The 17239-nt window shown below is 29.8% G+C and overlaps 1 protein-coding gene across 1 annotated transcript in view; it reads right to left on the minus strand.

Annotated features, from left to right (window-relative positions):
- LOC145247313 (uncharacterized) overlaps positions 1-17239 on the minus strand; it is a 558870-nt gene that overhangs the window by 108395 nt on the left and 433236 nt on the right. The window contains exons 307-320 of the mRNA XM_080108949.1: positions 16943-16984; positions 15783-15833; positions 12162-12314; positions 11395-11829; positions 10940-11005; positions 9221-9655; positions 8572-8613; positions 6599-7033; positions 6126-6188; positions 5007-5441; positions 4502-4570; positions 2238-2672; positions 1608-1649; positions 729-800 (exon numbers count right to left, since the gene is read on the minus strand). Coding sequence (XP_079965075.1) covers positions 729-800; positions 1608-1649; positions 2238-2672; positions 4502-4570; positions 5007-5441; positions 6126-6188; positions 6599-7033; positions 8572-8613; positions 9221-9655; positions 10940-11005; positions 11395-11829; positions 12162-12314; positions 15783-15833; positions 16943-16984 — 2775 coding nt within the window. The remainder of the gene's footprint in view (positions 1-728; positions 801-1607; positions 1650-2237; positions 2673-4501; positions 4571-5006; positions 5442-6125; positions 6189-6598; positions 7034-8571; positions 8614-9220; positions 9656-10939; positions 11006-11394; positions 11830-12161; positions 12315-15782; positions 15834-16942; positions 16985-17239) is intronic.

Genomic DNA, 17239 nt, shown 5'->3' on the forward strand with positions numbered 1-17239 from the left:
TTTTATTGATTTGAACTTTTTATTGCAGAACATATAGAAAATAGTTACAAAATCAGCAAGTGTCAATGATGAATTATGTATTGTATTTTGCATAATGCATTGTGAATTTTGTATAATTGATATTAATGATATAAAAATTAATGATATAAAAAACGAGGTAATATATTTCCTTTATTCTGTCTGTTTGTACGTTTCACTTTCTCTCAGAAACTAATTATCGAGTTAGGTTGAAATTTCGTATGGACCTTTGTTATAATAAGGTGCAGTGAATTAAGTATGATGGTATCCATTTGTTTAACATATAATTATTAAAGGGATTGAAAGGGAATAGTATTTAATGTAAGAATAAACATAAATTTTATAATATTCAACCATCAATTTGGTATAAAGTACTCATTATAAGTCAGCAGGCTTTAAATTTCTCTCGTTTTTACTTGGTTACAAAGTCTAGTAGTGTATAATACAGATAAGAGCAAGCGCATAAGTCCTGCTATATGTATAGAGGTTATTATTATTAATAAAAAGCGGGTAGTGGACGGTGATGACTGTACAGTTTAGTGGATATTACTCATATTAGAAATTGGATATTTAATAGTTCATATGGTATTGTGAAGTATGAAGTAAATTTCCAACTTGTAGAAAAACCTATCTTCCACTCAATTACCGATTGTTTGTGAAGCTATATATGTTAATTAGAATACGGTTATGGAGTAGTCTCCTATTTTTACCTGTGGTAATCAATGGTGTTGATGTTACTGTTGGGGTTCCTGTTGAAGTTGATCCAGTGGTCGGTCCAGTTGCTATAATGTAAATAGATTATTATATTAGAATAGTTTGTAAATATCATATGCCAATGTGAAATGAATTCTTCCCAATAAATAAAATAAAGAGAATTCATTCTTGAATAATAAATTAAAATTGTATTCTTGTGCATGAAATAAATTCAACGATCGAAAATATGTGTTCCCATATGGTTCATTGTCGAAGACACTTGTTATGTTTAAATTTCTTACTATGGTTCATTTGAGTCTAATTAGAAAAGTTAGCTTAAAACATTTATTTTAAATTTCATGGAATATTTGTTGCTTTTGGTTACTTTCATTAATTATTAGCACATTGAAATTAAAACACTATATGGTTATATGACGCGTTATATTATGGAGATTATCATCTTTTAAATTAGATTGATTGAAAAAAAAATTTGACATACTATTACAAATTAAAAACGGATATTCAGTTCATGCTATTGTCTCTTGTTTGATTTTAAATTCTGGTTTAAAATAACATTTAAAGAGAAATGAGTATATATCAAATTCTATTCTCCAAACGGACAATAAATGACAAGGAATAAACAAAAAGTAATCTAAACACTGAACCCCAATTTAAAAAAGTAAAAAAGTGTTTGTATTTTAAAACATTTGTGTATTAAATAATATTTGAATTATTTTAGACAATATTCAATAAAATTTTTAATGAAATAATTATTAAAAAAACAAACATTTCATTTAAATGTATTTGCTTAGAACTTGTGGAAAGAGTATAAATAAATCATGAAACGGTGTTTGTTGGCTCTTTTTCCAAATGTCCACAAATATAAACATATTTACCTGTTGTGGTAGTTTTCTTTGTAGATGTTGTTATTGGAGATGCTGAAAAAGAAATATATAGTTACAATAGCAACGTTATTGGAGAAATTGTTCAAAGTTTTATTAATTATTAGTCAATCTATGGCAAAGATGCATCTTTTTTTTCTGAGAATATTTAAACATTTATGTAATTTGTGAGTAATTTCGGTAATTTCGTTTATACATCCAATATGTTAAAAAGATATAAAATATTAGCATTCAAAGATAACTTGCTAGAACAATAATGAGTTTGATAAAAAATAAGATAACTTAAAATAATTTTGTTGAAAATGGCATGTATCACTATTTAAAGATAAAACAATTATTAAAGGCATGTCATAGCCGATATACTGACAATATAATCATCCTATTTTAGGGAGTTATCACAATATATTTAGAAAGCATTTTCTACTTGTTAGTATCGTACAGGGCAAATTGGAGTAAATATTACTACTATTAGTTAATATTCTTATTTTAGCCATTTCATTATAATGCAAAAAATAGTTCTTAAAAAAAAAGATCCGTTGATTATCTTACAAATAATGTGCTCTTGATATGCTAATGACCTGCTAAAATAAAACATTATCCTTGAGGAATATGAAATGTCCTTACTTGGCAAATGGAAACATGCTTCAACATCCAAGTTTACTTTGTAGTTTGGATTCTGATCATCTTCTTTTTCTTCCAAAATCACCTTGATTGCAGTCACTTTGTCAAATGTGGTTGAGATGAATGCTCCAGTAATTTCAGTGGCACCAGGAAGTTGTTCAAAATCTTCAGATCCTGGACGTTGTACAAGAATTGTGATTTTCTTTGCATTACCGCTCACATCAACCTTGGTCAACTCTACTCCTTCAGGGTCATCAGTCAGTTTTACTGTGATGCTGGGTTTCGTCTCAGTAGATTGAGTTGGTGCAGGTACAATCCATCCAGCTCCATCAGGTCTGACATCACTTATAGGAGAGTTTGGTGTGTCTGGTGTTCCACTAATGTACTCATCAGGGATGAGGCTTTTATCATTCATACCCTTAGAAGACTCACATCGAACTGCAATAAAGTAAATCAATTTTACAATTTTAATGATTATACATTTTAAACGTTTTACTCCTGTTGCAGAATTAAATATACATTTATAAAGATGAAATAATTTTCATTATATTATTTCAAAATTTAATTATGAACACCACTTCTTTATTTAGAAAAAGAGAACTATAGAAAATAAGCTTTCCTAGTATAAATGAATAAACAAATCTTTAATCTTTAGCAGTTTCTCAATGTATGGGACATATTAAACAGATTCGATATAAGCAATAATAAGACACAAGTAATTTCAAAATGTCTACTTCATTTACCATATATATAATTGTAAAGCACTATAATCTAAACCTTCAATATCACGAATGAACAAAAAATTTGCTGTCTGAGTTTTTTCAGCTGATTTAGAACGAATTGTATGATGTTCGTAATTAAATAATCATATTGATTTTGCTCAATCAGGTCAAGTTTTTGAGCTATGGGAACATGTCATTTTTTACATTTTTGTTCACATGTATGCATGTGTGGAGGCTTTTAGAAGTAATTGTTGAGGGTAAAATGTCATGTCGAATAATTGTTTTAATTGGAAATGATTATTTTAATTACAAGAAATATTAAGGTCAGGTAGTTCTGAGTAATTATGTAGAAAAAAAGATCCGGCTTAATATTAAACTCTTCCAAAAGTCGATGCAGGTTCATGCTTAGCATTACACAAAGAAAGACTGGCCTGTGCAGGAGGAAGTGGTACCGTGTAAAGAAAAGAAAGTCATCAACGATGCTCTGGCAGAGAGACAGAATATTCTTGCCACAGCTGCATATTAAGCTTGGCTTAATCAAGCAGTTCACCAATGCTGTGGACAAAGATGGTAACTGTTCACTTGCATATGCCGGGCTTTCCAGGACTGATCATGGAAAAATTGAAAGCTAGAATCTTTGATGGTACTCAGATCTAGCAGTTCATCAGAGATGGAGATTTCAAAAACTCCATGAACAAACTAAAACTGGAAGAGGGAATGCCATTTGTTCTGTGCGTAAACAACTTTCTTTGAAACAATAAGGTCGGAAAGTATGCAGACCTTGTCAGTAACTTGCTGACTGATTTCAGAAACTTGGGTTGCAACATGAACATCAAGATGCACTACCTATTTTCACATATTAACTGGTTTTCTGGACACCTGGTCTCAATGAGTGACGAGCTGGGTAGAAGATGCTGTTTCTTTACTCAGCACTCAAAAATACTGTGAATCAGTTGTAGAAATCTAGACAAACTTTAAAAAGTATAAAATATTTTTACACAGTGTAATAAATATAACAAAGTTTTACTCCATAAAACAAGAGTAAATTATATCAGATATGTAAAAGTCATAAGTGATATCTGCTTATTTAAAATTCCTTGTTGACATTATATGAAAAGTAGAAATGAGACATAAAGCTCCTGCTAATCATGGACGTCATCACATTCTGATGTGTAATAATGCAGCTTATAAAAGCAGCAAATGCACAACAAATATTTTTATCTTTATTCTCAATTGATTACACCATGAACAACAATTCAAGGTAAAACCTAATATTAATATGTTATGCGAATTAAACATCATTTGGGAAAATTTTGTAAAATGTATTTGTTTCCAACAATTTAAAGCGTTTTGTATATAATCTGATTTTTCAATTTCAATCATAATATACTAAATTTTTTTTTAATAAAGAACTATTCCAAAAATAATAAAAATATTTAAGGTGTGGGATTTCATATGTAACTGTGTGAAGATGAATTACACAATCATGAAATATATATTTAGTAAAATAAATTTATGCAATGTTTAAAAATATAAATCACTTACTTGGTGTGGTAGTAGTCATTTTAGTTGTTGTGGTTGTTGTTGTTGTCGTTGTCTTTGTTGTTTGAGATGCTGTAAATAACGAGAAGCAACATTATGTGAAAAATATTTAACATTTTATGATTAATAAATCAGTCATTCTAAGAAAATACTAGGAAATTCTTATTTTCATTGTTTTTATAAATTTGATAAAGTTAAAATTTGATGATTTAAATACAAGGAATTATTTTAAAAGTTGCATCAAACCTAAAAGACTAGATGTGTGTAGTGGTGTTATAGAGCTATATATAATTCTTCATTAGTCTATATAAAGATTAGCATCTAATACCATAATTATTGATATTTTTTTTATTGAAGTCATATGTAAATTATGTAACAAAATGGTGAGTCAATGAGAGATACCTAGATGTTTTACAACAGGTTTATCCAAGTCAGAGATAATATTTATGCATAGAATTTGTAAAATATACACAAAACACTCAGTCAAATGAATAGGAAATATCCTTACTTGGCAAATGGAAACATGCTTCAACATCCAGCCATACTTTGTAGTTTGGATTCTGATCATCTTCTTTTTCTTCCAAAATTACCTTGATTGATGTCACTTTGTCAAATGTGGTTGAGATGAATGGCCCAGTGATTTTATTGGCACCAGGAAGTGGTTCAAAATCTTCAGATCCTGGACGTTGTACAAGAATTGTGATTTTCTTTGCATTACCGCTCACATCAACCTTGGTCAGCTCTACTCCTTCAGGGTCATCAGTCAGTTTTACTGTGATGCTGGGTTTTGTCTCAGTAGGTTGAGTTGGTGCAGGTATGATCCATCCAGGTCCTTCAGGTCTGATATCAGTTACAGGAGAGTTTGGTGTGTCTGGTGTTCCAGTAATGTACTCATCAGGGATGAGGTTTTTATCATTCATACCCTTAGAAGACTCACATCGAACTGCAATAAATGAATCAATTTTACAATTTTAATGTATATACATTTTAAACGTTTTACTCCTGTCGCAGAATTAAATATACATTTATAAAGATAAAATAATTTTAATTATATTATTTCAAAATTTAATTATGAACATCACTTCTTAATTTAGAAAAAGAGAACTATAGAAAATAAGCTTGCCTCGTATAAATGAATAAACAAATCTTTAATCTTTAGCAGTTTCTAAATGTATGGGACATATTAAACAGATTCGATATAAGCAATAATAAGACACAAGTAATTTCAAAATGTCTACTTCATTTACCATATATGTCATTGTTAATTAAATCTTGATTTCTGCACTTTAATCTAAACCTTTAATATCACGAATGAACAAAAAATTTGTTGTTTGAGTTTATTCAGCTTATTTAGGATGGATTGTATGATGTTCGTAATTAAATACACAAAGAAGGACTGGCCTGTGAAGGAAGAAATGGTGCTGTGTAAAGAAAAGAACGTCATCAACGACAATCTAGCGGACAGACAATAGTCTTGCCACCGTTGCACATCAAGCTTGGCTTAATCATGCAGTTCACCAAGGCTGTGGACAAAGATGCTGACTGCTTCACTTGCATATGCCGGGTTTTCCAGGACTGATCATGGAAAAGTTGAAAGCTAGAATCTTTAAAAATATAAATCACTTACTTGGTGTGGTAGTAGTCATTTTAGTTGTTGATGTTGTTGTTGTTGTCTTTGTTGTTTGAGATGCTGTGAATAAAGAGAAGCAACATTATGTGAAAAATATTTAACATTTTATGAAAATACTAGAAAATTCTTACTTTCATTATTTTATAAATTTTATAAAGTAAAAATTTGATGATTTAAATACAAGGAATTATTTTAAAAGTTGCATCAAACCTAAAAGACTAGATGTGTGTGGTGGGTTTTATGGAGCTATATTAAATTCTTTATTAGTTTATATAAAGATTAGCATCTAATGTAATTATTGATAGGTTTTTAATCGAAGTCATATGTAAATTATGTAACAAAATGGTGAGGCAATGAGAGATACCTAGATGTATTACAACAGGTTTATCCAAGTCAGAGATAATATTTATACATAGAATTTGTAAAATATACACAAAACACTCGGTCAAATAAATATGAAATATACTTACTTGGCAAATGGAAACATGCTTCAACATCCAAGTTTACTTTGTAGTTTGGATTCTGATCATCATCTTTTTCTTCCAAAATCACCTTGATTGCAGTTACTTTGTCAAAGGTGGTTGAGATGAATGGTCCAGTGATTTCGGTGGACTCAGGAAGTTGTTCAAAATCCTCAGATCCTGGACGTTGTACAAGAATTGTGATTTTCTTTGCATTACCGCTCACATCCACCTTGGTCAGCTCTACTCCTTCAGTGTCATCAGTCAGTTTTACTGTGATGCTGGGTTTCGTCTCAGTAGGTTGAGTTGGTGCTGGTACAATCCATCCAGGTCCTTCAGGTCTGACATCACTTATAGGAGATTTTGGTGTGTCTGGTGTTCCACTAATGAAAGCATCAGGAATGAGGCTTTCATCATCCATACCTTTAGTAGACTCACATCGAACTGTAATTGGAAAAAAAAATTAATAAAATGTGCATTTTACAATGTGAAGATAAAATTAATGAAAAAAACACCATGTTTATATACACCGGATCTCTACTTAGAGATTTTTTTTCAATGTTGGTAAGATTGAAAAAGAAGAAAACATATTTTTCAGTAATTCTTGAGATGAGAATAAATAATTTGTATTATTTGGAATATTTAAATCACTTTTCTAATTTTTGTGGTTATATTAACAAACTTTGCTAAATGTTATGGATGTCTTATTTCAGGTTCAGACATGTTCTTATTGTGTTTATTCTGAAATTATGAATTAGTTAATTTCTCACCTGATGTTGTTGAAATACGTCCTGATGTTGTTGAAGTGTCCTTATTTTGTGGTGTTTCCTCAATTACAGAACGTTTGTAAAGCTACATATGTTAATAAGAATACAGTTATGGAGTAGTCTCCTATTTTTACCTGTTATTGTTGGGGTTATGCCAATGTTGAATGAGTTAATAAAATAAAGAGAAATGATTCTTGAATAATAAATTAAAATTTTAATCTAGTGCAGAGAAATAAATAAAACAATTGGAAATATGTGTTCCCATATAGTTGATTTTCGTAGACATTTGTTATGTTTCATTTACTTATTATGGTTCATTTGAGTTTAATTGAAATAGTAAACTAAAAACATTTATTCCAAATTTCATGGTATACTTGTTGCTTTTGGTTACACTCAATGATTATCATATTGTAAATCCTTCTTTTGAAACTAGAGACATGGAATATATTAGCATATTGAAATTAAAAAACTACGTGGGTGTATGATCCATTTTCTTACAGAGGTTATCGGTGATGTAGGGCAAGCCGAGGTCAGAAAACACAGAGCACTGGATTATTAAAGTTTACAATCAATGGCAGATCCACTAATGCAGAATAATTTTAGATCGGTATAACACTCTGAGCGAATATAAGCAAGGTAACTGCTTCATTCTCAAGTGTAAAAGAAGGAGAAATTAGGAATAGCCTATAAAAAATTACAGTTATCAACCCTTCTCCAAACTATATGATGATAATGGGAAATTTTATGTCTCAACCGCTTTTGAATTAGATTTATTGAAAGAAAACAAATTTAAATGTCTATCACAAATTAAAATCGGATATTCAGTTGATACTATCTTTTCTTGCTTCATTTTGAGTTGAGTATGAAAAAAAAACATTTAAAGAAACCTGAATTTATGTCAAATTTCTGTTATCTTAAAAAGAAGAAAAATAACTAAAAGTGAAGATATTTTTAACATGAATAGAATGAACACCAATTTAAAAAGTAAAATATATTTGTATTTATAAGTAAATATATTTGTATTTATAAAAATTTTGTGCATGAAATGATTTTATACAACATGTAATAAGAATTTTAAATTAAATAATGATTTAAAACTAAACTAATATTTGATTAAATTTATTTTCTTCGAAATTGCACGAAAAATATAAATAAATTCAGAAACGTTGTGTGTTAGCACTTTAAAAATGTCCACAAAAATATAAATATATTTACCTGCTGTGGTAGTTTTCGTTGTAGATGTTGTTATTGGAGATGCTGAAAAAAAGAATATATAGATTCAATAGCAATATTATTGGAAAAATTGTTCAAAGTTTTATTAGTTATTTGTCATTCTAATACAAAAAACTACATATTTTATCTGATAATATTCATGCATCTTTAGAATTTGTAAGTAATTTTGGTAATTTCTGTTATACATTAATCAGATTAAAATGATATATAATGTCAGCCTTCAGAGATAACTTGATCGATTGGAATTTGGACAAGGATGAGTTTGATTAACAAATAAGATGTGTTGATCTGTATAACAAAAAATTAACTGAAAATAATTCTGCTGAGAATTGAATGTATCTATAGATGAAACGATTATTATGATCGATATATTCGATGTACAATATAAGTATTTTACTTTAGGAAGTTATCAAAATATATTTAGAAACCATTTTCTACTTGTTAGGATTTTGCAGGGCAAGTTGGAGTAAATAGTACAACTATAAGTAATAATAATAGCTATTTTCTTTTCACAAAAATTGTTGATATAGAAATAAAGATATATTGATAGTCCAATTAATAAAGTGCCTATGATATGAATTGTTAAAATAGAGATAAAACATTATCCTTGAGGAATATGAAATGTACTTACTTGGCAAATGGAAACATGCTTCAACATCCAAGTTTACTTTGTAGTTTGGATTCTGATCATCTTCTTTTTCTTCCAAAATCACCTTGACTGCTGTCACTTTGTCAAATGTAGTTGAGATGAATGGCCCAGTGATTTTATTGGCACCAGGAAGTGGTTCGAAATTTTCAGATCCTGGACGTTGTACAAGAATTGTGATTTTCTTTGCATTACCGCTAACATCAACCTTGATCAGTTCTACCCCTTCAGGGTCATCAGTCAGTTTAACTGTGATGCTGGGTTTTGGATCGATCGAGTTAGTTGGTGCTGGTACACTCCATCCAGGGCCTTCAGGTCTGACATCACTTACAGGAGAGTTTGGTGTGTCTGGTGTTCCACTAATGTACTCATCAGGGATGAGGCTTTTATCATTCATACCCTTAGAAGACTCACATCGAACTGCAAACAAAAGTAAATCAATTGTACAAATTTGTAGTATATATAATTTAAACGTTTTACTCGTAGCACAGAATTAAATATACATTTATAAAGATAAAATCATTTTAATTATATTATTTAAAAATGTAATGATGAAAGCCACTTTTTAATTTAGAAATTTAGTTTACATAGTGTGAATCAAAGAAGAACAAAACTCTAATCTTTAGCAGTTTTTCAATGTAAGGGACATATTAACACAGATTCGATATAAGATACAATAAATTTAAAAAATTATGTGAACAGATTTGATATGGACGTTTATATATATAAAAGTGAAAATGTATGCATGTATGTATGTGTGTTATTTGTGTGTCTGCCAAAAACTTTCGACAGACATGACGAAAATTCACAAACTCGGTATCATATCGGAGCACCATCCTTTACTCGAAGAATATTGAAAAATTGGCTAAAAACGTTCATTTTTTCGCCCTGAAATCGACAATTTTCGACAGGGGGATGTCAATAAAAAGCGTCTTCTCGTGACGACGAGCGGTTCTATGCATGCGCCAGATGACGTCATGACCTGATTTACTTTAAATAGTTTAAAAATAAAACAAATTCCATGTACGTCGCGTTGGTTCATTATATAAACGTTTTGGGATCGAATCGTGGTGTGAGATGTGTTTTTTTTCGATTTTTTAAATTTAAATATTGAACCAGTGTTATTTAAGCCATTTTTAACGTAACGTTCGTTTTTCTGCTTTTGTTTTTAACTTCGCTTATCCACCCCCGACCACACACCCAAAAACACCCTGGTACCCACCGATTCTTTAAATTTTAATATCGAAACAGGCTTATTTAAGCCATTTTTCACGTGTTCGTTTTTCTGTTTTAATCGTTTGTTTGCCTTACGTTAGTTTTTTTGTGTTTTTTTTCCCCGCTTAAGTTTTAACGTTGTTTTCTTTTTTTACTTCCTTATAACAAACAAACCTGGTCATTTACGTTGTCGCCGTCGTCGTTGTAACGCTCAACGACTTCTGGGCGCACACCTGTCAATTTCGTTCTTACTTAAATAAATTCAAAAATTTTTTACTAACTCATTCTGGCTGGCCGATTTTATTTTTAGACGTCGCCTCAGGGCTTCGAGTTCGATCCTACCCCCTCCCGGGTTCTGTTTTATTTAACACAACACACACCTACAAACACCCGGGCAACGCCGGTTACCCCCGCTAGTACTAAATAAATCATTAATATATGTTTTTTGTAAAACAATTTATACAATGTTCAAAATATAAATCCACTTACTTGGTGTAGTAGTAGTAGTAGCAGTAATACTAGTCATCTTAGTTGTTGAAGTTGTTGTTTTAGATGCTGCAAATAAAGACATTAAAATAGCAATATTTGAGATAGAAATATTTAAAATTTTACAATTCATAGATAAGTTATTCTAAGCAAAATACAAGGAAATTCATATTTTCATTGTTTCTATAAAAAAAAACAACATAATAAAGTTAAAATTTGATTATTTAAACAGAAAGAATTAACATTTATTAGTATATATAAAGATAAGAATCTAATACCCTAACAACATTCTTTTTTTTATCTAAACCATTTTTTGTTTATTATATGCCAAATAGTCAGTAAATTAGAGATATTTAGTTGTTTTACAACAGGTTTACCAATGATAGGGATAATATTTATACACACAGTATGTAAAATATACATAAAAATTATGGCAAAATATAATGAAATGTCCTTACTTGGCAAATGGAAACATGCTTCAACATCCAAGTTTACTTTGTAGTTTGGATTCTGATCATATTCTTTTTCTTCCAAAATTACCTTGATTGCAGTCACTTTGTCAAATGTAGTTGAGATGAATGGCCCAGTGATTTTATTGGCACCAGGAAGTGGTTCGAAATTTTCAGATCCTGGACGTTGTACAAGAATTGTGATTTTCTTTGCATTACCGCTAACATCAACCTTGATCAGTTCTACTCCTTCAGGGTCATCAGTCAGTTTAACTGTGATGCTGGGTTTCGGATCGTTGGAGTCAGTTGGTGCTGGTACAATCCATCCAGGGCCTTCAGGTCTGACATCACTTACAGGAGAGTTTGGTGTGTCTGGTGTTCCACTAATGAAAGCATCAGGGATGAGGCTTTTATCATCCATACCTTTAGTAGATTCACATCGAACTGGAATTGGAACAATAAGAAAATGTTCATTTAATAGTTGTATGTGAAAATAAAAATTACAAAATAAATTCATGGTCATATATCGCTAATGTACAATTAAAAATATTTTTTCAGTGTTGGTAAAATATTAATGAAACAAGAGAAAGAAGAAGACATATTGCGTTTAAGAATTTTTTACATGAAAATTTGTATTTTATATTATTTGGAATATTCAGATCATTCTTTTTATATTTGTTGTTATATTCAGAAATTTTGTTTGATGTAACGGTCGTCCTTTTTCCAGTTGCACCTATTGTCGAATTTTGTTTATTATGAATTATTTAATTTCTCACTTGATGTTGTTGAAGTAGGTCCTGATGTTGTTGAAGTACGTCCTGATGTTGTTGATGTACGTCCTGATGTTGTTGAAGTAGGTCCTGATGTTGTTGAAGTACGTCCTGATGTTGTTGATGTACGTCCTGATGTTGTGGTGATTTTAGGTGTCACTGTAAGAAGGAAGAAAATTAAGAAAATTTTGTTACATGTTAAATTTATTTAAAAGATTTAATGCAGATCGTATAGTAAATAACTACAAATCAGCAAGCAACAATCGTCAAGTACGTATTGTATATTAGATAATGTACAGTGAATATTGTATAATTGATATTACTTATGCAAGAAATGGGGTATGAAATCTATATTTCTCTTTTTTTGTCTGTCTTTCCATTTAACCTTTTCTCGGAAACCACTAGCCTGGTGAGGGCGAAATTTTGTATGGACTTTTCTTATGATAAGGTGCAGTGAATCAATTATGATGGTATCCATTCGCTGTACAGTTAAGAATTAAAGGTATTAGTAGGGATTAGTATTTAATGCAAACACGAGCACAAATGAAACTATATTCAACTAGCAATTTGATATAAAACACTCATTATCAATCAGCAGGCTCCAAATTTTCCTCGTTCTTATTGAACTAAAAAGTCTAGTAGTGTGTAACGCAAATAAGTCCTCGTATATAAGTGTAGAGGCTATTATGATTAATATGAAGCAGATTGTAAACAGTGAGGACTGTATAGTTTAGTGGATATTACTGATATTAGAAATTGAATATTTCATAGTGTTATTGTATTGTGAATATTACTTATGTAAGATGATAATCTATTATATTTAGAAAGTAATTATTGCTGATTGTTTCTGTAGTCCATTCAAATTCCTAACACCACTTTCACTCATATTGAATATCTTTATATAGTGTTAAGTGTATTTAGTTGTTGTATGAGGCAAACTATGCCATGAAACAATATGAATATATATATGGCAAAAAAAGAAAGATAATTATAGCAAGATATTTATTAAGACAATATGATTGTAATAATATATATATATCTCAAAGTATGATGTATTTTTGCAATGTATCTTTTCCTTAATTAATTAGTTATGGGATTGATGTGTTTATAACGAAATGAATAGCCCAGATATAGTCTTAAAGTTAATATTTTAGTATGAGTGGGTCGATTATGTGGGTTACATAATTAAAAATGATTGTTGAAATTAGTAACATATCCAAGAATTATGAAAAATTATAAAATGTGAGTTATTTAATTGATGTGTTTATAATTAAATAACCAGCAAGACAATGTATCAAAGTTATTGTTTAACAAGAGGAGAGGGGATTATGTGGGTTAAATAAAATAAAACGATTGTCAAAATTAGTAACGTATCTAAGAATTATGAAAAATGATAAAATATGAGTTATTTGATTGGTGTGTTTATCATGAAATAACCAGAGACAATGTCTCAAAGTTATTATTTTAGCTAGAGGAGGGGGGATTATGTAGGTTAAATCATGAAAAACGATTGTCGAAATTAGTATCATATCCAAGAATTATGAAAAGTTATTAAATGTAAATCATTTGATTGGTGTGTTTATAATGAAATAAACAGCCCAGATATTGTCTGAAAGTTAGTATTTTAGTAAGAGGGGTCGATTATGCGGGTTAAATCTTAAACAATGATTGTCGAAATTAGTAACATATCCAAGAATTATGAAAAATGATTAAATGTGAGTTATTTGATTGGTGTGTTCGTAATGAAATTGACAGGCTAGAAGATGTATCAAAGGTGTTATTTTTGTAAGAGGAACGGAATCATGTCGGTTAATGAGGGGGCGATTATTTGGGTTACTTTATTAAAAATAATTCTCGAAATTAGTAACATATCCAAGAACTATGAAAAATGGTAAAATGTGAGTAACTTGATAGGTGTGTTTGTAATGAAAAAAAAAACAGCCATACAATGTCTGAAAGTTATTATTTTAGTAATAGGAGGTGGCGATAATGTGGATTAACTCTTGAAAAATTATTGTCGAAATTAGTAACATATCCAAGAATTAAAGAAAATGAAGTTTTAGTTATTTGATTAGTGTGTTTATAATGAAATAAACAGCCCAGTCAATCTAGCAAATTTATGATTTTAATAAGAATTGGGCGATTATATGTACACTCATTAAATTTGATTGTCGAAATTCATAACATATCCAAGAATTATGAAGCATGATGAAATGTGAGGTATTTTATTGATGTGTTTGTAATGAAATAAACAGCTTAGAAATGTCTCAGAGGTATTATTTTAGTAAGAGTAGAGGAATTATGTAATTGAACTCAGAAAAAATGGCGTTTGAAATTAGCAATATATCCAAAAATTATAAAAAATGATGAAATGTGAGTTATTTGATTGGTATATTTATAATGAAGTAGGCATACACGACAATTTATGAAAGTTATTATTTTAGCAAGAAGTGGCGATAATTTGGGTTACTTCATTAAAAATAATCGTCGAAATTAGTAACATATCTAAGAATTATGAAAAATGATATAATGTGAGTTACTTTGTTGGTGGGTTTGTAATGAAATAACCAGCCATACAATGTCTAAAAGTTATTATTTTAGTGATAGAAGGGGGCGATAATGTGGATTTACTCATGAAAAATGATAGCAGAAATTAGTACCATACCATAGCCTATGTATCAATGTTTTTATTTTAGTAAGAGTGGAGGCGATAATGTAAGTTAAATCATGTGACATGGTTGTTGAAATTAGTAACATATCAAAAAATTATGAAAAATGATTAAATGTGAGTTATTTGGATGGTGTGTTTGTTATGAAAAACCAGCCAAGACAATGTTTTAAAGTTATTATTTTAGACAGGTGAGAGATAATGTGGGTTAAATTGTCGAAATGTGTAACAATCCAAGAATTATGGGATTCAACGAGATACGTCAACATATATACTTACAGATTACCAGGAGTCACCCTGGATTCAATGAGATACATGCAAATGTATGCAAGCAGAATATACGGTCGCCTGGGATGTAATGAGATAGATGCAAATATATACTAACAGAATACTCGGCGTTGCCTTGGATTGAATTAAATTGATTGAAATATATACAAACAGAATACCTTGCGTCGCCCACGATTTCATGAGATTGATTGAGATATATACTAGCAAAACACCCAGCATTGCTCGGGATTAAATGAAATAGGTGAGAATATATATTAGTAAAGTAACTGGCATCGCTTGGGATTTGATGAGATAAATGCGTTGCATATTACCTGTCCTTGCATATACATGCTGTAAATTACCTACCCTAGGTGAGATACAATTATTTCATATGTGTAATACCCGTCTTATGTAGGTAAAATATTCTTTTGCTCGAAATAGCAAATGATACATAAACATACAAAATTACTGTCTCATAAGAATAATAAGTATATTAAAAAACCAAATTCAATTTTTTCATTGTTTATACGGTCCCGAGCAACGCCGGGTAGCCCCGCTAGTAATATATATATATCAAAGTATGATGTAAGTTGTCAACTTGTAGAAAAATGTATATTTTCCTTAATTACTGAATGTCTGTAAAGCTACATATGTTAATATGAATACGGTTATGGAGTAGTCTCGTATTTTACCTGTTATTGTTGGGGTTCCTGTTGAAGTGGATCCAGTTGTTGGTCCAGGTCCTATAAGGTAAATACATTATTGTATTAAAATAGTTTGTAAATATTATATGCCAATGTTGAATGAATTAATAAAATAAAGAGAAATGATTCTTGAATAATAAATTAAATTTTTACTCTAGTGCATGAGAAATAAATAAAACAATTGGAAATATGTGTTCCCATATAGTTGATTTTCGTAGACATTTGGTATGTTTCATTTACTTATTATGGGTTATTTGAGTTTAATTGAAATAGTAAACTAAAAACATTTATTCCAAATTTCATGGTATACTTGTTGCTTTTGGTTACACTCAATGATTATCATCTTGTAAATCCTTCTTTTTAAACTAGAGACATGGAATATATTAGCATATTGAAATTAAAAAACTACATGGGTGTATGATCCATTTTCTTACAGAGGTTATCGGTGATGTAGGGCAAGCCGAGGTTAGAAAACAGGAAGTACTGGATTATTAAAGTTTACAATCAATGGCAGATCCACTAATGCAGAATAATTTTAGATCGGTATAACCCTCTGAGCGAATATAAGCAAGGTAACTGCTTCATTCTCAAGTGTAAAAGAAGGAGAAATTAGGAATAGCCTATACTAAAATTACACTGTTATCGACCCTTCTACAAACTATATGATGATAATGGGAAATTTTATGCCTCAACCAGCTTTTGAATTAGATTTATTGAAAGAAAACAAATTCAAATTTCTATCACAAATTAAAACCGGATATTCACTTGATACTATCTTTTCTTGCTTGATTTTGTGTTATGAAATAAGACATTTAAAGAAACCCGAATTTATATCAAATTTCTGTTTCCTAAAAGGACGAAGAATATCAAGGAATAGCTAAAAAGCGAAGATCTTCTTTAACATGAATAGAGTGAACACCCATTTAAAAAGTAAAAAAATTATTTGTATTTATAAAACTTTTGTGCATGAAATGATTCTCTAATTATACAACATCCATAAGAATTTTAAATAAAATAATGATTTAAAACTAAATTAATATTTGATTAAATTTATTTTATTAGAAATTGCACGAAAAATATAAATAAATCCTGAAACGTTGTGTGTTAGCACTTTTTTAAAACGTCCACAAAAATATAAATATATTTACCTGCTGTGGTAGTTTTCGTTGTAGATGTTGTTATTGGAGATGCTGAAAAAGAAATATATAGATTCAATAGCAATATTATTGGAAAAATTGTTCAAAGTTTTATTAGTTATTAGTCATTCTAATACAAAAAACTACATCTTTTACCTGATAATATTCATGCATCTATAGAACTTGTAAGTACTTTTGGTAATTTCGGTTATACATTAATCAGATTAAAATGATATATAATGTCAGCATTCAGAGATAACTTGATCGATTGGAATTTGGACAAGGATGAGTTTGATTAACAAATAAGAT

The sequence above is a fragment of the Euprymna scolopes genome, chromosome 25 (assembly GCF_053919585.1).
Source record: "Euprymna scolopes isolate OS-2025 chromosome 25, ASM5391958v1, whole genome shotgun sequence".
Classification (NCBI taxonomy): domain Eukaryota; kingdom Metazoa; phylum Mollusca; class Cephalopoda; order Sepiida; family Sepiolidae; genus Euprymna; species Euprymna scolopes.